The sequence below is a fragment of the Nasonia vitripennis genome (assembly GCF_009193385.2).
Source record: "Nasonia vitripennis strain AsymCx chromosome 3 unlocalized genomic scaffold, Nvit_psr_1.1 chr3_random0007, whole genome shotgun sequence".
NCBI classification, from domain to species: Eukaryota; Metazoa; Arthropoda; class Insecta; order Hymenoptera; family Pteromalidae; genus Nasonia; species Nasonia vitripennis.
The window spans coordinates 2701313-2723224 of NW_022279626.1; the positions used below are offsets into that span (position 1 = coordinate 2701313).

Genomic DNA, 21912 nt, shown 5'->3' on the forward strand with positions numbered 1-21912 from the left:
ACGGTCTCCTTGTCGCTCTGTAGAAGTTTGTCTTCGTCAATGGAGGGGTCAGACATTCTAGAAGGTTGGACTTCTTAATAATTGCAATAAGCAAAAAAAAACTTAATTCCTACCTACTAAAAGATAAACTAATACTAACAATAAAAAAAAATTTACAAAAGTAATCGTTCTAACACAGGGATTTAAGATTTAAAACTATGCTAACGATACACAGGTGCTTTATAAATCTTCCGTGTTGCTGATATTGCAATCAAGCTGGTAATTCGCTGTGTAGATAAACCAATTTCAGTCGTCTTGCTTCCTGCTGGGATTTATTTTATTATTAGGGAGATATGGTTTGAGGTCACATACGCTTAATTTAGGTATTATTTTATTATCCTTGTCTGTAAGCTGATATACCAGCGGGGAGAACACTTTTGAGATTGTGTATAGTCCCCTGTATTTATTCGCTAATTTTGTTAAAAACTTTTCTGTAGCGTTAGACAGTACTTGGTTTTTTATTAATACTAGATCTCCTATTTTATACGTGACTGCTTTATGCTTAACATCATAGTATTTAGCTTGGCGTTTATATGCCATGTCCGTATTCTCGACTATCCAATTGCGAATGGCCTGTAATCTTTCTAGCCACTCTGCTTTGTATCCTTTTTCGATATTTATACCCCCCTCTAATTCACGTCGCAAAGAAGTCGGTGCGAGTGGTTCTCGGCCGAAATTTAGAAATGCAGAAGTAACTTGCGTTGTTGTGTGTTTAGCCGTATTAAACGCTAATCTAAAATCTTCTATATGTTTGTCCTATTTCCTATGATCCTAATCTATATAAGCGCATATCATTTAGTTACCCGATTTACGCATTTTACAGGATTTGCTTGTGGGTGATATGGTGGTGTAGTTGAATGTACAATATTGCATTTTTTAGTGTATTCTGCTATAATTTTATTTATAAATTCGGTTCCATTGTCGGTTGGTATTACGCGCGGTGATCCTCAGCTTGTAATAATTAAGTCGTGAAAAGCTTCTTCAATTAGTTTTCCGTTGGCTTGACTTAACGCGCGCAATTCAATTCATTTTGTAAATGGATCTTGTATAACTAATAGATAAACTTTTCCTTTCTTGCTGCGCAGAAGCTGACCTACGATGTCAACCGCAACGACATACCATGGCTGTTCTATTATTCGTTGTCCCAGATATCCTGGGGGCGCAAACTGTTCTGACTTAGTTTTTTGATAAATTTTGCAATGGTTTACGTAGTCAACGACGTCTTTAAATATACCTGGACAAAAATACTCTAGTGCAATGTGGGCATACGTTTTTTCGATACCTGAATGTCCGCTTTGCGGCGTGTCATGGTCTTCGAATAATACTCGTTTTCTCTCATGCAGTGTGACTACTACTTTCTACTCGAAATCGTCTTTCTTTATCGCGTCCGACAGCATTTCTTCATTTTTATAATATAGTCAATTATTGGCTATGTGCTAATTTCTGAATTTCTTAGGATTTTTCGAAGTTTCTTTAATTCGCATATCGTACTAATTCGCGTCATTTGCACTCAACGCTGCTATCGTTTCTAATGCATCCTCGTACATTCTCGAAAGTGCGTCAGGGACTTGATAAAACGCGCCTTTGCTGTGTATAATTTCGACGTCGTATGCCGAAAGTAACATCGCCCATTTAGCTAAACGCTCTTTCGGATTTTTAAGTCCCTTTGACTACGACAAGCTATGTTGATCTGTTATTACTGTTACTTTCGTGCCTTTAATATAATCCTAAAATTTATTTAGTGATCAAATGACACTTGGGCATTCCAATTTAGTAGTTGTATAGTTGCGTCCGTGATAGTTTGACTCGCATACACTATTACTCTTTCTTTCCCGTCTAACACTTGCGTTAAAACTGAGCCTAAACCGATTTAACTTGCGTCGCACAGTATAGTGAACGATTCTGCTAAATCCGGTCTCATTAAAATCGGAGGTGCCATTAGAAATTGTTTAATATCTTTAAACGATTTTTGTTGACTTTCCCCTTAATGCCATGGACTTGACTTTTTCAATAAACTTGAAATCGGAGTTATAAGTGCTGCGAAATGCGGGATAAACCGTCTGTACCATGAAGTCATTCCTATAATGCGGCGCACTTGTTTTAAATTTCTCGGTACAGGGTAACCGCGAATGGGTGCAATTTTGTCCTCATCGATTTTGAAGCTTTCGTGATTAACGATAAACCCCAAATATTTAACTTCTGTTTGGCAAAATTTACTTTTTTTGACATTGATAACTGAATTTGCTTCTTTTAGTTTGTCGAAAACTTTTTTAGGCCAAATTTGATGTTCATCGAAAGTTAAACTAGCGATAATTAAATCGTCAATGTATGTAAATACATGATGTTGCATTTCGGGTCCTATTATTTTATCGATAATCCGGAAAAATACGTTCAGTGATGCGCTCAAACCGTAAAGTAATCGTTTAAATTGATATAAACCTTTGCTTATTAATTTAAATGCTGTTTTTTCGCAACTATTTTTCTCTAGAGGGACTTGTAAGAATACTTGACTTAAGTCAATTGTTGAGATATACCTCGCTAGGCGTAATTTATCTAGAATTGCGCTCATGCTTAGAATCGGGTATACGTCTTTTTTCGACACTGCGTTCACTTTTCTCAAATCAAGGCAGAATCGATATGTACCATTCGGTTTTTTCACCATAATGACTGGCGATGACCAATCGCTGTTCGACAGTTCGATTATGTCTTGATCAAGCATTTCGTCTACTTCTTTAAATAACACCTTTTCTACTGAAATCGAGTAATGGTAGCAGCGTTGTTTTATAGCTGGGTGCCCGATAACCTCTATTTTGTATTCTAAGACGTTAAACCGTTCCTAATTTTTCGAAAATTTTCGGGAGCTCTCGCTCGAAAAATTCCTTTAAAAATAGTTCTTGTTCGGTCGTTATATTCTGTAAGCTGTATAAGTATTCGGCACACCGCGAGATTCTTTTAAATTCTTTTTCAAAGGTAAATCGTTCAAAAGGTCGCGAGGCAAACCACCAATTTGAGTTTTCAAAGTCTATTAATATACAGAAAATTTTCAGTGCGTCTACTCTTAGGATAAAGTCTAAACCTATGTTTTCTAACACGCGTACTTCTATAATTTTCTCTATGTTTTGTAATTTTATAGACGCTTGTATTGATTCATTTATGCGTTGTATTTTTCCTAAAGGTGACTTTACCGTGCCTTTGATGTTTGTGTTTATCGCAGGGTTATTTTCGATTGCCAATTTTCGTATGTTTATATTTGCGAATGACTTTGACGCGCCTGAGTCTACAAGTGCGTGTATCTCGTTTCCCAGGATATTAATTTTTGCAAATAATAGTTCTAAGCTATTTTTTTTTTCAAAATCGCGTACAGATATTCCTCCGATTTAAAATTTTCTTTGAATAAGTCTATCCGCGAGATTGGGGTGAATTTATTATTTGCCCAATCCTTTTCTCTTATATGCTCGAAAGTCACTTCTGACGCATAGTCGTCAAAAATGTCTCTCGTTAGAAGATTCGCGAGCGTTCCGTCGCTACTATTCTTGTCATCTCGGTGTATCATGCAATTTAAATTATCGATAAACCAGTCATTTTTCGCTAATTCAGATAAACCCGGCTTATTCTCATCATTTCTGGTTTCGTACGATAAGCCTGTATCTGTTTCGCCTGGTTCTATCGATACACTTGTTTTACTAGGTACGCCTGTGCAGGTTGGAGTTTGCGAGACGCTTTTTACGCTAAGGGCTACCATGGTCTCGCCTGACGTCCCTAGTTCCCGTTTCTCGAACATTTCGGGCAGTTCGTTAACGTGAAACCGACTATCCCGCACTTAGAGCAAAAAGGATCTTTTGGATTGCCGCAGTTTGGACATGGCTGCAAAGTTACTCCTTTTTGACCGCATTTTTTGAAAAATATCCTTTTTGGCCCTGTACACTCTCTCGAAAATTCTCCTGTTTGACTACAGTTATAACATATATTTGTCATGTACGGTTCTCGGTCAAAATTTTCTCCGCTATTCATAGGTTGATTATATGCGGGTTTGTTTGGACTCGCACGTGGGTTATTATTGTTAACTCGGAGATTTTTATTTCGCGATTCATTGTAATTGTAGCTCGCTAGTATCTCGGATTCCTCTATGTCTAAATTTTCAAAGTTGCGTTCTAACCCGATATCATCCTGTTCAAATGACTCTAACTTTGCTACCGTTTGCCGTATAACGCGCTGCGCGTTAATTGTTTGAATGTATGTAACACGTTAAATAATCAAAACGTTAAATGTAACATTGCAATCTCTTGCAACGTTACGCGCTATAGTTTCGAAATTCTGCTCCCAATAAAAGGTTTCAAAGATAAAAACTTATAATAGTAAAAAATGTGGGTGGGTGTAAAAATCTTGAAAAATTAAAATTAAAAAGGGTAAATATTGGAAATTCAATATTTATAAACTGATATTTTGAAATGAAAAAATGTATAAAACAAATATAAGGTTAATGTGGTGAATGTTATTTTATTTTTGTCTTTTTAAGTAATTATGGCTGTTTCTAGACATTGATTGTTATAAGCAATATGTTATATCACGTCCATAAAAAATTCAAGTATGCATTACAAAAATTAAGTTAAAAAATAATTTGTACCTTGCTTGAAAAAATAACATTAAGGACACGATCAAATAGGCAGTGGCCATGTACATCCAAACTTCGGTCGAAAGGGGAGACATAAACGCAAACAATTTTGGTACTTCTTTTTCAGGTTTACTAAATAGAATACTGATTCCTGTAAAAAATATACATGCATATAATATCTACACTATATTTAAACAATAAAATGAGCAATTTTGTAAAAATGCAATAAAACTAGTGAATCATTACGGTATGACAATATTATCAAAAACATGAATACATTATACTACTGCAATCATCTACACTATATTAAAACAATAAAATGAGCAATTTTGTAAAAATTCACCAGAACTAGTTAATCATTCTAAAATGACGATTATTTCATGATAGATATGTAGGAAAAGCATAAATACATTGTACTACTGCAAAAAAATTTAAAAAAATTACTTTGTTCAACTTTTGAAATAAAAAATGGTTTACAAGAGGTAACCAGGTCATGAAATATTTTACACAAATCAGCTATATTTACATACGGATATAAAATTATATATTTTTATGTCATTTTTTTAGTAATTAATTACTAATAATGTATACGTATACATATGTCATACAACATAGTAAGATTGGTTTAGAAATGTCAGTGTAAATAATAATCTTCACAGAAAAATGTGGCAAATGTGTTGATTCGTATTTTTAATCTGAATTATTCTATAAATCGTATGTGTTATATATATATATATATATATATATATATATTTTACAAACATCATCAGAGGTAATCTTAAGATTTGGTCCGAATGAAAGGGATGCTGAAAATAATTATTTGTGCAGATATGCTCTTTTTTTAGACCAATGTGTTTGTGAACATCAAATGACGAATACTGCACGTATTCATGCGTATACAGTCCAAATAAAAGAAATGCTGCGAATTATTATTTGTGCAGATGTTTTTTTTCTAAATTATTATGTGTTTGTGAATATGAAGGACGAATGCTGTATGTATAATCATGCATATCACAAGATGTATTCTGCAGATTGGGTCCAGATGAAAGGGATGCTGCAAATAATTATTAGTGCAGTCATGCTCTTTTTTTAAAGCTATGTGTTTGTGAATATGAAATGACAAAAATCTTTATGTAATCATTTTCTTTGCGTAAAGAGCACTGAGTTTTTTAGTAGGGAAAGATAAATTAATATTAAATAATATGAATTTCTTTAAATAAACTATAATTGATAATCAAATAGATGTTTTAAACAAACATTACCTAAAAATTTTAGGTGAGAAAATCATAGTGATTTCGCAATCAATAAAGTGTCTCTTTATTATTACCAACTATAAAATTTTATCTATGTCGCAGCCAAACGCTTAAATTTCGCGCCGCGCCATCTCTTGACTGCCAGTATCACCGCGCTCAGCTCTGCTGAGGGTCCGAATGATCCTTTTTTCCGCGAACCGCAGCCTTGTTCGGAGCAACCGGTGCACACTTGGTTTTCGATTTGCTACGTGTAACCAGCTTATTGAAATTACAATTAAATTCGCACACTCACAACATTAATTAGTTTAATAATTGTATTAGAAGTCAAGAACCAGTAGTTCAATATCACGTCCTACTGATAGTGAAACCTGTGTCGTAATTATTAAACCACGAGACTCTCCGCATCCACAATTTCCTTCACATTTTTCCTTCGGCAAACCAAAAAACGAAATCAAAAGCAACAATTCAGCGTTTAAAGTGCTCACCGTTTCACCTATTATTTTATAATGTCACGTCCTAAGTTGTATGATGACTGTCAATGGACGAATCATTTAATGGTTATTATATTTAAGAGTAAATACGGAAATCGATTCAAACCTCGAGAGAGAAAGTTGAACGTCTCGGTATTTTGACACTCCCGCGATCAAAACAACGTCGGAAAATGCCTGTACGGGAAACTGCTTTTATTAGGAATGTTATTGTTTATTGTTCATGTTAATTTATTATCGATCTCTCTATATTCTAATTATTTCTTATTATGGTCGAGTTATATTCCTTTTTGATATTCGACTTGTATGTAATTTTTTTTATATAATAATTGGGACGTGAATCTACATCGTGACGTCTTAATAAAGCGATAATTGCATTCATAAACTCAAGAGAGTATCTGGCTACCTTATAATGTATATTGTGTCGACACCTACCTTTTGTAGTCCTTGCCGCTGCTTTCCTGAATGCTCAGCTACCTGCTCGTCCTTAGCGAAGGCGCACTATGGGCGATTTCAGGAAAAGTATTGTCAAAATCAAATTGCGCCTCTCAGGAAAGTGCTAGGGACCTATTTTTTTTTTTTTTTTTTTTTTTAATGAAGGTTGTACTTCTCAGATATAGGGAAAAATATCAGAATATTGTTTTCTGATGATGTCGAGCCGGGGCACCTATGAAAAGTACGAAATTTTAAGAAAACGATATTTAAGCTACTTGTTAATGCATTAATATGCCATAATAATGCATTTTAAAATAATTGGAAATTTTTGAGACAATCACATACTATTTTTTTAATTAATGAATGATTTTATTTACCTACATAACCAAAAATTCATCTATTTCGACCTATTGTACTAACAAGGAAAGGTACCCAACCCGAACTCACCGATTTTCATATATGTTGTAGAACATAAAAAAAATAAGAGACACGTATTTTTTTTTATCGGCTAATTTTCACGTTTAAGGGGTAAAAACCTCCCCTAAAGTTAACCCCCAAAAAGCGTTTTTTTTAAATATCTCGGCTTAAAATTAATATTTTTCAATGAAACAAATTCGAGGTTATTTGTTACAAAAAGAGCAAGTATTTCATGGTGATTTGAAGAGTAAGGGTAGCATCCCCTATTTTTTAGGGGTTGAAAACATATATTTTTTGGCATCATTTTATAATAAAAATGTTTAAACCGACTAAAAAAAATTGGAAAAAATGTTTAAACATCCTTAATAACAAAATTTAGTTGACGTCTTTCGGTGTTTTCATAAATATTACCCCTAAGGGGGTAAACCACCCCTAACACAAAATAACTGTAAATATGTAATTCAATACATAATATTTCGTAGAAAGTTTGTATATAGAGGTTTTCGAGGTCGCTGATTACAAATCTGTTATCAGATTTTGAAAATTCAAAATGGCGGATCCAATATGGCGGACGGAAATATCGAAAAAAAATTTTATATAAAAAAAAGTTTTAAACGACTAAAGAAATTGGAACAAATTTGTAAACATCTATAATAAATAAATTAAGTTTTTCGATTTTTTCATAGATACTACCCTTTAGGGGGTAAACCACCCCTAACACAAAATAACTATAAGTATACTTCAATCCATAATATTTTGTAGAAGGTTTGTATATAAGGGTTTTCGAGATCGCTCTTTGCAAATCTGATATCAGATTTTGAAAATTCAAAATGGCGGAACCAATGTGGTGGACGAAAATGTCGAAAAAAAATTTTAACTTTCATAAAAACTTGTTATAAATGTGTTATCTTTGTAGCCTGTACATGTGAACTAAAGAGCCTTAAACCCTAAACCCCTAAAGAACAAATAGGCTAAATGGTTGTGCTTTTTAACCTAACCACCTCAAATTCCTAAATTTGTAAACAAGAAAATTCTGTGTGTGAAGCAGTTTTATAATTTCCGTAGAAATTGTTATCAGAATGTTATTGAAATTCCTTTATTGTAAATTCAACTTATAATGTATTTTTGTTTATAATATTAGAGTATAATAATAATCTACAATCTTTTATCTTTTGCCATAGTGCATTTTTTGTATTGAGCATAAAATATATTATTTTACGATGTTTTTACAATAATGGTAGTCCTCATAAAAGTGTTTAAAGCACAATGCTTTTTTGCACCAACCACATCGTACAATTGCAATGTTTGTGCACCCTTCTATTTCACAATGTGTTGCACAAGACTTTCCAAAACTGAAATCTATAGGATTATCAAATTTATCTGGTTTTTCATTGACGTAACCGCTTTTATACCAGGAATATTTAAACAAATCTATATATCTCGGTGAAGACAGTTGGTTGTGAACCAATGATTGAAGTTTAATTATATTATTTCTCACATGTAAATTCATTTCATGATCCATTAACATTACATTATCAGAAAATGTTCGGACAAAGTTTTTCCAAATACGGAATCCATAGACATCAAGTGGTTGTATTTTTCCTGTGGTTCCAGTTGGAATTTTTTTATGTTAATAATTTTATTTTGTGGCATTGTTTCTTCTATAACTTTGTCACAATGACCACTCCAAGAATCAAGTAATAGTATTGAGTGATGGCCTACATAGGGATAAAATATTTTTTCCAACCAGATTTTGAGGTGATCTGCAATTAAACGACTTACTAATTAACTGATCAACGATATTACAATGTAAAAATTGTTATTAGTTCCCTTACTTGTTGTTAATTTTCCAGATTTGGATGCTTCCACGTACACGTTTTCTGGTCTAAATATGTTTTGTTCTACAATAGGGCCAAACTTGCCACTTGGTTCCTTTAAAACAAGAAATAGCGGTGACAACAGTTGTCCAGTAGCTGATATTAGTGGCTGTATAGTATAACTATGCGTTGTTGCTGAAATTGACTGTACCAGACATTGCACTTGCTTTTCTCCTTCTACTGCTAATGTTCTTCCAGAATGCATTTCTAGCTGAAATCCGCTCTGATCTGTATTATACAAATTTTCGAGTCCAATCCTTGGTATACACGATTTAACGTCATCGATAAATGCTTCAGCTTTAGCCGTAAGTTCTGCACTACTTTCTAGTGTTTTTCTTGTTATGAACTTATTTATTTTCCTAGAAACTATTCGGTGTGCTTGCTTAAATTTGAGTAACCAATGTTTAGAAGCTTTGAATCTAATATCATCAAAACCAATTTCTTTTTTAGCTTGTAAGGCCCATCGAATTATATCTTCATCATGGATAATTGAACCACTGTCGAGAGCTGCTTGAAAATTATCCAGGGTATACTGACAAATTTGTGCTACTTTTTCTCTATACGTGCCACCTTTATTAATTGAATAAGCCCAACGACGTAGCTGACTAATAGATGATACTTTTTTGAATCTGTTTTGCACTGTTTTGAGACTTAAATTTTGCTTCGTTTTGCTATTTCTCCAAAATTCTACAGCTCTTTTTTTGTATTCAAAATCTAGTTCTTCATTATCTGCTGTACATTGATTTGTTGGTGCTATATCCGGATCAGGAAAATGATGTTGCACTTCATCTTCAATTATTTCCACATTATGGTCTTTATACTCTTCTTGAAAATCCAAAGAGTCATCAGTAATCATTTCTACATCGTTGAAATCATGTGTTGCATCTATTAAAATTTCTTTTATTTTTTCGGCCAACTCTGTTTCGTGATAATTCGTGACACTATCTGGTATGTTTAACGCTTGAAAGTATGCTAATAATAAGTTTAGAACGTTTAACGGATTAATTTTCATTTTTCAATCTAAAATGAAAACAAGCGGTAAAATTTATACAAGCTGTGTTTTTGCATGTAAGGCACGACTGCTACATTTCTACCAGAATAAAACGAGTGAATGTAAATTGAATCAAATCATTAATTTATGCATTGGAGAAGAATTCTCGTTCCACTTTGTGATGTTCAGAAAACTCTATTTTTGGTTTTATTCAACTTTTATTCACTTTGAAATTGAATAATGTAAATCTATATAAAATCACTAAAGAAAATTTTCTACAACTGTATGATACCACTGACAAACAAAAAGACGTACTATTCGTACTTTCCGGCATCGAACTAGAATACCCACAAAACTCACTCACTGCCTAAAAAATAACACAGGCAGCTGAGGTAAACACTCGATGAAAACAATCTAAAAAAAGAACATACTGATTCGCACATATTGTCAACAACTTTTATGAGTGAAAGACATTTATCTGTGGAATTATCATTGAATGTACGATAACATTCATTAAACTAATGAATGCATATAAAATTCCCTTTCAATAACAACGTGTTCTTTAATTGCAAATGAAGTTCGAGTATTAATATTCTTTTATGTATTTTTACCAATAACAAAAATTATCATAGTAATATAATAATAATAATAATAATAAGAAGAATAAGCATAATTGCAATAGCAATAATAACAGTAATACTGATAATAGCAATGATAATGAAAAATAATAATAATAATTATAATAATATTTATTATTAAATTTAGATTTTTTGATAAATTCATTAAATCGTATCAAATAGTATTATTATGGAATTCCAGACTGTAAATATTTTACTATAGATACAATAATCATTACTTCGAGAATTCATCTAAAAAACGTTTGGCTTACGAAATAATTGTAACAATGAAAAACTCCCAAGTTTGACAACATTAAATTTTATTACAAAACGCAAAAGAGTTTGATAAACTAATTTTATTAACCTATGTTTTTTCATTTGCAAAAAAGTGTGGACTTTTTGAATTTATAAAATTATATAATTATGCAATTTATGAAATACTTTATAATTTATGAAATTACTTTTGAAATTATGCTAATTTATAAAAGCAGAAAAATAAATAATCTTTGATTGAAACATAAAACGAGACGTTATTTGTTACATACAAAATGATAGAATAAAATATCGGTAATATGTCTATACTCGTGTCTACGGTAAAGCATAGGCCTTCGGCTTGTCTGGAGGTTAGGGGTTTGGAGTCGTTTGGTTAAAATGCACAACCATTTAGCCTATTTGTTCTTTAGGGGTTTAGGGTTTAAGGCTCTTTAGTTCACATGTACAGGCTACAAAGATCACACATTTGTAAACAAGTTTTTTTGAAAGTTAAAATTTTTTTTCGATATTACCGTCCACCATATTGGATCCGCCATTTTGAATTTTCAAAATCTGATAACAGATTTGTAATCAGCGACCTCGAAAACCTCTATATACAAACCTTCTACAAAATATTATGGATTGAAGTATACTTATAGTTATTTTGTGTTAGGGGTGGTTTACCCCCCTAAGGGGAAGTATCTATGAAAAAACCGAAAAACTTAATTTGTTTATTATAGATGTATACAAATTTTTTCCAAATTTTTTAGTCGTTTAAAACTTTTTTTTATATAAAATTTTTTTTCGATATTTCCGTCCGCCATATTGGATCCGCCATTTTGAATTTTCAAAATCTGATAACAGATTTGTAATCAGCGACCTCGAAAACCTCTATATACAAACTTTCTACGAAATATTATGTATTGAATTACATATTTACAGTTATTTTGTGTTAGGGGTGGTTTACCCCCTTAGGGGTAATATTTATGAAAACACCGAAAGACGTCAACTAAATTTTGTTATTAAGGATGTTTAAACATTTTTTCCAATTTTTTTTAGTCGGTTTAAACATTTTTATTATAAAATGATGCCAAAAAATATATGTTTTCAACCCCTAAAAAATAGGGGATGCTACCCTTACTCTTCAAATCACCATGAAATACTTGCTCTTTTTGTAACAAATAACCTCGAATTTGTTTCATTGAAAAATATTAATTTTAAGCCGAGATATTTAAAAAAAAACGCTTTTTGGGGGTTAACTTTAGGGGAGGTTTTTACCCCTTAAAAGTGAAAATTAGCCGATAAAAAAAAATACGTGTCTCTTATTTTTTTATGTTCTACAACTTATATGAAAATCATCAAAATCGGTGAGTTCGGGTTGGGTACCTTTCCTTGTAAGAAACGTGAATTCGGGACTTAAAATTATCATAAATCACGGACCTCTAATTTGATTAGCTTCGAATATTATATTCTAATAATACGGCACTATATAATCAAGAAAACGTGTTACTTTAAAGTATTCTAATCTACAGGAATTTTAAATCTGAGAAGTTTCATTCTGTAGCATGAAAGATTTCAAAGTTAACACACATAAAATTGTTGATAAAATAAAATATTATTATTCTCACTACATATAGCGTACATAAATTGTTTTATATATATATATATATATATATATACACACACACACATATATATATACATAATTATGTAACCTAGACTATTACATTACATGTTAACGCTATAGTATTTACACGTTATATAGTAACAATTAGCAACGTAATAATAAATCTGTGATATAAGTATTCCATTTCCAATTAATATCATAACCTTCTATTATTTCATAATAATTACATTATAGATTCTTCATCAGAATTATCATAAGTCATATTACTTTCATCGTCACTTGTGTTCTGGTTTTCTTCTTCCCACTCTTCTTCGTTCATAATATGCCTATAAAATAGATTGAGGATGAAATCATAATTCTGAGCTCACGACAAAATTAAATTCGTAAATAAACTTACGTTTCTTTTATATAGTTCAATGCCTATGCATTTTGAAAGAATATGTGCTTCTTAGCTAATTTTATTCGATTGCCTATGAACATCAAAGATAGTTTTGGGTCACTCATATGCACTGCTCTGTTAAATACATCCGTAATTCGTGCTAATCTACTTGTCTGTCTGGAGTCTTCTGTCATATTTCTGCGATAAAACTTATGCCAAGACTCATTAGCATCTTCGGCATAGTATGCTAAAGGCATAGGAAATTGCCTGGCAATTTGACACCCATGCATTAAAATTTTATGAAGCGTTGGATTCATTCGACACCATGGATACGTATTGTAGTACAGTTGACATGTATTTATACTCGTCTAATTTAACATCCTTTTTGCATTTAAAAGGCTCTAAATAAAACATCATGAACATAATTATTATAGACGCACCTTTTAGCGGTTCTCGAATATCCCACGTTTTGAATGGCATTCTATAAGAAATGTTTAGAAGATGCTCAAATGTATTAATTTCCACGTGCAATAATCTCAAACCATACTTCAGTGATTCAGCAACAGGAGTGCAATTATTGCCAAATTCTCCAAACTGATGAAACGTTATCTTACAAATTGGACATCTACTGGTTGCTCTATTTCCCACTATTACATTTAAACATTTGCCATCAAAAAGAGTTTGTGTAACTTCATATGAAACGCAAATGTTTTTTCCATTGGACATACTAAATTTATAAGAACTGAGATTCTTTATTTCATTTTCTAATCGATTGTATTCACGTATGGTCGAATCATCTGTTTCTTTTACGAATACAATCCTTAATGGTCGACAAAGCCTTACACTTTGAGGAATTGGATTGATCCATGATTTTCCATCAGACTTATTAGAGCTTATTTTAATGATAATGAAGCTTGTAACGAAGAGGGACTGCTCGGAAGCTTCGCTTCCATTTACAGCATCCTTACATTTTTTATGTACATTTTTATGGCCTGAAGAACTATCGAACCCTACAGTTACAGAAAGCGTTAAATCAATCAAGTCGTTGACACTCCAATCCAAAGCAACTGCATTACAAAGTCGCTCACTAGTTTTATTTAACATCTCCTGCATGGATACCACAATCTGTACCTCGGAAATATCGTCACCATTTGGTAGACATTCGGACAAAGCTTTGGAAATTCCTGAATAGCAGGGATAAATGGGAGCATTTCTCATTTTACAATCTTTAGATAAACTTATGTAAGAAGTTTTATTCAAGTTTTGCTCTAAATAAAATGCTGCAGCTGAATCTGTTGTATGTTTCAATATATTTGACTCACACTGTTGATTATTCTCATTTTGCGTTCCATTGGATAAATCAGTATCATCTACGGTGAATGTCTTGGCAAGACTTAACTATTTCTAAAATTTCAACATCATTTTGGGCGAAGCCATATACCTCTCTTGCTCGTCTATATTTAGTAGATATAGAGTAATCTGATATTATGGTATATCTTCCATCATTGGAACCTCTTCTGACTTTTCTTGGTCGTCCTCTATTATGCCTATTTTTTCTTTTTCGTCCGCCCATCTTATGAATTATAACGATATATGATTTTGTATATAGCGTGTATGATCTTCAATAAATTTAACATATACAGGGGGTATGCCGAAAAAAAATTGATTCTAGCCTTCTGTAAGGAAAAATTTTTAAGATGAATTTTTAAATATGCGTATCTTTTTTAAAATAGAAATTTTGGCATTTCTTTAAGTATTTATCGTATGCCACACAAATTTATCGAAAAAATGCCACAATAATGATTTTTATCAAAAACTTAGCCTAATTCTGTGGATTTACGGCAAAACGACTTTAATCAATTTTTTGTATTTTTTAGATATTAGCAAATTTAATTTTTTTTTTGTAATATGTACTCAAGTCATTTTGGTTTTGAGCCACATAATCATTTTCTTTTATTATCTTTGGCGACAGATTCTAATTTTTCAATATTTTAAAACTTACCGTTTGAACAATTTCGTAACTGAAGTAACACTTACTTTTTAAAAATAACACTTTATAAAAATTACACTTTGTAAACAATAATACTTTGTAAAAAACAACACCTTGTGAAAAATAACATTTGCTTGCTTTTCAAAACTAGGATTTACATAAATATATATTCTTTAATTAGTTATGGAAAACACCGTCTTCTGTTAAAGTAGTGCATAGAGTATATAGATTTTATGCGCAATTTTTAAAATGATATTTCTTTTTGTAATATTTAAATAATGTCGATTTTCGATAAATATGAATGCATATAAAAAGAATATAAATATTATATAATATATTTGTATGCACATTCATAATATTTAAATGATCAAAACATGACAATATTAAATATTACAAAGAGAAAAATCATTTTAGAAAATTGAGCATGAACTGCATATACTCTGAACACTACGATAACATTTGAAAAAATAATGACAATTAATTAAAAATAATAACAAATAAGATCACTTATCACTATATCCATTTCCAAATAAAAATTAAATATAAATTAATAATAATCAATAATAATTAAGAAATTAAACAAAAACAAAATTCTTTTAGAAAATATAAAAAAAAAAAACAAATAATTGCAAATAATGACAGAAAAATTTATATAATTTTGACTATTAGTATTTTTTGTTATATCCTAATATTTCCTATTATCTGATATTATTTATATAAAGTAATGGTAAGTGGTACTTATATCACTTAATTATTATTTCGTTGGTAATTTTTACTATATAACGTGTAAATACTATAGCGTTAACATGTAATGTAATAGAGATGTAAAGGACCCGACAGGAGCGCCAACTGCTGGAAGTGTGGCGCGAGTGGGCACAAGGCACCACTATGCACTGTGCCAACCCAACAAAGGAGGTGTTTCTTATGCAAAGACGCTAAGATGGCCGAGGCCAGGACGGTGCATGCACCAGGCACCGGTACGTGCGCGGTCTTCCGGGCGGCCTTAAAAGCGGGAAAAACGCAAGTATAATAGCGCGGATACTTCAAGGCAACTTGCACAGAAGTAGGCTCGCCCACGATCTCCTACCGCAATGTGTCGCAGAGAAGAAAGCGGACATCCTCCTGATAAGCGAACAGTACACGGATCGAGAAACACCCGGCTGGGTGTCCAACGATGCAAGGACCGCCGCAGTCTGGGTGCCCAGGCGCGGAATCGCAGAATCAGGGACGGGGGATGACTACGTACGGGTAAGGGTGGGCCACATCACTTAATTCAGCGTATATCTCTCACCGAACCTTACTGCGGCGGATTTCGCGATACGACTAGGGGTGCTAGAGGACGCCATAAGAGACGTATCCGGGGAACTCGTCATTGGGAGCAACTTCAACGCGAGGGCCACGGAATGGGGTATGACGACAGCGAATTGCAGAGGTAGGGCCATCCTCGAGATGGCAGCTCGAATAAGCTTAGTGGTAGCAAACGAGGGAAACACCACTACCTATCGCAGACCAAGTTTTGGGGATTCTATACCGGACGTAACTTTTGCAAGCGAAACGACAATCCACAAAATCAGGGATTGGCATGTCATGGAGGAATATACTGCAAGTGACCACCAGTATATACTTTTTGACATCCAGGACGACCACAGAAACAGGACCAGAGAAAGAAAAAAGCAGACGCCACGGTGGAATACCCGGCGCATGAACCGGGACAGACTTGCTGAAGAGATGCAAAGGGCGGAGCTCCCATCAATTGGGCACCCTCAGCAACTGAGCGGACGCGAAAAAGCCGAAGCACTAGTAGAACGTACAACACGTCTCATCACGGAGTTGTGCGACCCACCTATGCCAAGGGTGTCTTGCGGCCATATAAGAAACCCGGTATACTGGTGGACGGAGGAAATCGCAAAACTCAGAAAAGATTGCTTTCACGCTAGGAGGGAGGCTCAAAAAGCTCTGAAAAGACAAAGGCCTGTAGCCTAGGTGAAGCCCAGGACTTGTACGAGAGACACGACGGAGCGCGAAAAAGGCTGAGGGACGCGATAAAGGAAAGTAAGCGACGCTGTTGGGCAAAGATTGTCGACAAAGTGGAGAAAGATCAGTTTGGCGACGGATATGCGATCGTTACCCGAAAGATAGGCGAAATGAAACAAATGGAGTCCATGGAGGCAGAAGTGATAGAAAAGGTAATCGATGGGCTGTTTCCCACACACCCCATCAGAACTCAGGCAGAAAGAACGAATGTGCCGATAGACAAGATACCCCCTTTCACCGAGGGCGAGCTTATCGCGGCAACCTCATCCCTGAAAAGCGGCAGAGCACCAGGACTGAATGGTATTCCGGCGGAAATGCTGAAAGTCGTCGCAATCCAACGGCCGGAGCTGCTACTGGAAATGTACAATCTGTACCTGATACAGGGTGTATTCAGCTCGAGATGGAAAAGGGCAAGATTATTCCTTATCGAAAAACCGAAAAAAGAAGCGGACGCGGACACTTCTTATAGACAATTGAGTCTATTGGATACGATGGGAAGGACGGAGGAAGCGCTGATTAAACCGCGAATACTTAGCGCCGTACCGGAAGCGGGAGACCTCTCCGATAAGCAGTATCGAAGAAGAGGTTAGACACGCGACTAGAGACATCGTAGTTTTGATAACGTTAGATGTAAAAAACGCGTTCAACTCAGCAAGATGGACCGACATACATGATGCCTTAGAGCCTTTCGGTGTGCCGCGATACATTATGCGTCTTACGGAAGATTATCTGAGGGATCGGGTTATAGAGTATGACACGAAGCAGGGACGTAGAAGAAGACCTATAACTGCAGGAGTAGCACAGGGTTCGATCTTAGGGCCGGACTTCTGGGGCATCTTGTACGACGGGCTTCTAAAACTCGAAATGCCAGGAGGCGTGATGCTTGTGGGATACGCAGACGATGTAGCCGCGGTCATAACGGTACGTAACGTGGACATCGCGCAAGCGAAACTAAACGCGATAATGAGTAGAGTGCTATGGTGGATGTCGAAGCACGGCTTGACTTTAGCGCTTAATAAGACCGAAATATTCCTCCTGACAGGAAAACGCATACCTACCATCATACCGATGAAGGTAGGCGGCGAGACTATAACAACGAAACCATCAGCAAAGTATTTAAGGGTAACTCTGGACACGAAGCTGAACTACGGAGAACATCTAAATCGCGTCTGCACAAATGCCATGACTAGGATAGGTCAGCTTAGCCGACTCATGGCCAATGTGCGCGGGCCTAGGCCAACAGTCAGGCGGCTACTCATGGCGACCACCAACTCTATTCTATTATACGGAGCAAAGGTATGGGCCGACGCAATGAGTATCAATAAGTATCGGAACAAGATAACGGCTGTACAGCGAAGGGGGGCCCTTAGAATAGCATGCTCCTACCGGACGGTCGCGGCCGCGGCATCGATGGTAATCGCGGGGGTAATCCCCGTGGATCTTCTCGCGACTGAACGCAAGCGGATCGACGAGGCTCGCTTAGTGTCGAATAGCATTTAGATCGCCGCGGAAGAAAGAGAAAAAACAATGCGCAATTGGCAGACTAGGTGGACCGAATGTCCAAAGGCTAGGTGGACTAGGATCCTTATTAAAGATGTATGCCCGTGGGTGGACAGGAAGTGTGGGGAGGTTAACTTTTACCTTACCCAGTTTCTCTCCGGTCACAGATACTTTAGAAGCTACCTGTTCGCGATGAACAGGGTGGTATCACCGGGGTGTAAGTACAGCGGTGACGAACGGGACGACGTGAGACACACATTTTTTGACTGCCCCCGCTGGGCCAAGAAACATTGAGTACTGGAGCTGACGATAGGGGCGTTCACGCCCGAGACTGTAGCTGAAACGATGCTTGATAGTAAGCAGAACTGGGATGAGATAACGGCGTACGTGGAGACGGTTCTCCGCACGGTTCTCCGCGCGAAGAACAATGACGATTGCTTGCAAGACTAGTTGTCGGCTAGAATAGCTTAAGACAGGCGACCCCCCGAAGGAATGCGAAAGCGGCTACCGGGGGGGGGGGGGTTTCGCGGCCTTCTGAGAGCGAGAGTTTTAGTGAGTATGCCTGATGTTGTCCCACACCAGGAGAGCCCCACACACGGGGAGTCTCGCACTGTATATATATATATATATATATATATATATATATAACAATTTATGTACGTTATACGTAGTGAGAATAATAATATTTTATTTTATCAACAATTTTATGTGTGTTAACTTTGAAATCTTTCATGCTACAGAATGAAACTTCTCAGATTTAAAATTCCTGTAGATTAGAATACTTTAAAGTAACACGTTTTCTTGTTTATATAGTGCCGTATTATTAGAATATAATATTCGAAGCTAATCAAATTAGAGGTCCATGATTTATGATAATTTTAAGTCCCGAATTCACGTTTCTTAGTACAATAGGTCGAAATAGATGAATTTTTAGGTTATGTAGGTAAATAAAATCATTCATTAATTAAAAAAATAGTATATGATTGTCTCAAAAATTTCCAATTATTTTAAAATGCATTATTATGGCATATTAATGCATTAACAAGTAGCTAAAATATCGTTTTCTTAAAATTTCGTACTTTTCATAGGTGCCCCGGCTCGACATCATCAGAAAACAATATTCTGATATTTTTCCCTATATCTGAGAAGTACGACCTTCATTAAAAAAAAAAAAAAAAAAAAATAGGTCCCTAGCACTTTCCTGAGAGGCGCAATTTGATTTTGACAATACTTTTCCTGAAATCGCCCATAGTACGCCGCGAGAAAAACCACCTTGGGCGATACCGGAAGGCCAAGAACCACCGCTCTTCGTACACCTACGTTCGTATAACGAGCACCCCTTCAGATTCAGGGAAAATCTTGTTTATTTAGCTTCCGCGGACAATTTTCTCTCAAGAGAAATCCCAGAGTCTCTAATTGAGCGCGGATACCTAAACGAGAAGGAATCAAGCGAGAAAGAATTTGAGCAAGGTGAAATCAATGTCACCGTGTGCAAGGGCATCAAGATAATAGGTATATATATATATATATATATATATATATATATATATATATATATATAATATCTCACTTTAATGAGAAACCGTTACTAGCAAACATTATAAAATGCTTACATACACTACGTAGAGTCCTAAGCAGGGAGCATATCAATTTAATCGCGATTATTCGCGACCTCGCCATGTTAACATCAACAGAGTGGGAAAAATTCATAGATGCATTCAACCGAAAAACAAACAATGTAACTATACAAAACGATAGCGTAGTGAAAACTGTGCATATAGATAAAATAAAAAGAACTGACGTAGTAGCGAATCAAATAGATGAATCTGAAGACGATTCGTCGAAAGAAAGCCCGACAGATAAGCCGTTTTTTTTACTGTTTTTTTACGCGGCACCGGACGTGCCGCGCAACAAAAAATCGTCTAATCCGTCTCACTCTTGAATTGCCTAACCCTTAATAGTCTATCGAATCTCGGGAACTCGTCTTGGACTGCTATCCTTGAGGATACCCCCGAATTCGTACAGAAACCGCAATACCCAAGCTTTACCGCTTATATAAAAAAAAAAAAAAAAAAAAAAATACAGGATCATGTCGGGAGGAATTATGGGAAGCAACAACCTGAATGCAACCAGCAGCTCATCCTGAATGCACTCACCGCTTCATCTATCGACTGCAAGACAATCCTGGGTTGATATCGGAAAAAATCTCCCCACTCGCAACATCAAGCTCTAATTGGAAAATAATCCAAAAAATAAATTTAAAACCATATTTCGAAACTAGCAAAAAACTACCCGAACACGCGGCCAAGATAATATACTCTTGCGGGCCGCGCTGCAAAATAGGCGACTTCACTTATTATTATCTATAATTTCATGTAAAACCATGTAATATTACAAATAATTTTGTATTTTAAGGAGCTCCTACATCAATGTAACGCAGCAGCGGCTGCGATATTTCCTCACACAAACCTAACAAAAAGAAATCAAAAGGATGGAGAAAATCCAATGCGATTCGCGCAACCAATACTTTTAGGGACACTCACACATACACTTACATTCATACTCACTCTCGTAGACACTCGCAAACAAACACACTTACACACGATACATTGAAAATGACACCAATCTTGTAAAGTAACAGCGGTTGCTAAAGGCTTAACAAAAACAACACACAAATAACATAAACCTGCGCAAGTGCGCTTCACGGGTGTAAGCCCCTGGCACAGCACCGTACACTCGCGGAGTATTGCGCGGCCCAAAGTTGCCGATGCAGCACCTTTGCGCGGAGCAGTTCGCATACGCGTAAAGAACATGGATAGCACCTCTAAATTATGCCAACAAAAATTTGGGGGAAAATTACTAATTACCAAAAAATAGCCTTAATTCCGCCCCGGGTAATTTATTACCTGATTGAGTGGAAATTATTGTTTCTTGCATTAATGGACAGCTAAGCCCAAGATCTTGAATTAAAAAAAAATTGTCAAAAATGACTGTCCCTATCAAAAGTTGCAAGTTATTTAAAATTGGGTAAAATTCGTCGAAAATGCCTTCAAAACAAGAATTTTCAGTATTTTGTCAGATTTTCTCATTTTAGACGATTTCAAATGGGATACGACGACTACAAGCAATTCAAAATAGGGTAAAATAAGGTAAACTCTGAAAAAGAGATTCACGATGAAAAATTACAAAATCAAAGCAAATAATTTGATCTCGCTTCGCTCGCGATTTACAATTTAATTGTAATGATATTTTATTATTTGACGTGCCATTCTTAAATATACTGTTGAATATTAGATGTACACTCGATGGTGGTTAATTCTTCTGAAACGTTTTTTAAATGCTTCAATCAGATTGCCAGATTAATAAACTCTAACCAATTAAAAGCACGATTTTAAAAAAGT

The 21912-nt window shown here is 35.1% G+C and overlaps 2 protein-coding genes across 7 annotated transcripts in view; one reads left to right on the plus strand and one right to left on the minus strand.

Annotated features, from left to right (window-relative positions):
- Nucleotides 1-21912, plus strand: part of LOC100115618 (Kruppel-like protein 1) — a 343702-nt gene that overhangs the window by 289941 nt on the left and 31849 nt on the right. The window lies entirely within an intron of this gene.
- Nucleotides 1-21912, minus strand: part of LOC103317005 (glutamate receptor ionotropic, kainate 2) — a 661640-nt gene that overhangs the window by 208968 nt on the left and 430760 nt on the right. For both annotated transcript variants that reach the window (XM_031926014.2, XM_031926013.2), the window contains one exon: nt 4664-4802. In XM_031926014.2, coding sequence (XP_031781874.1) covers nt 4664-4802 — 139 coding nt within the window. The remainder of the gene's footprint in view (nt 1-4663; nt 4803-21912) is intronic.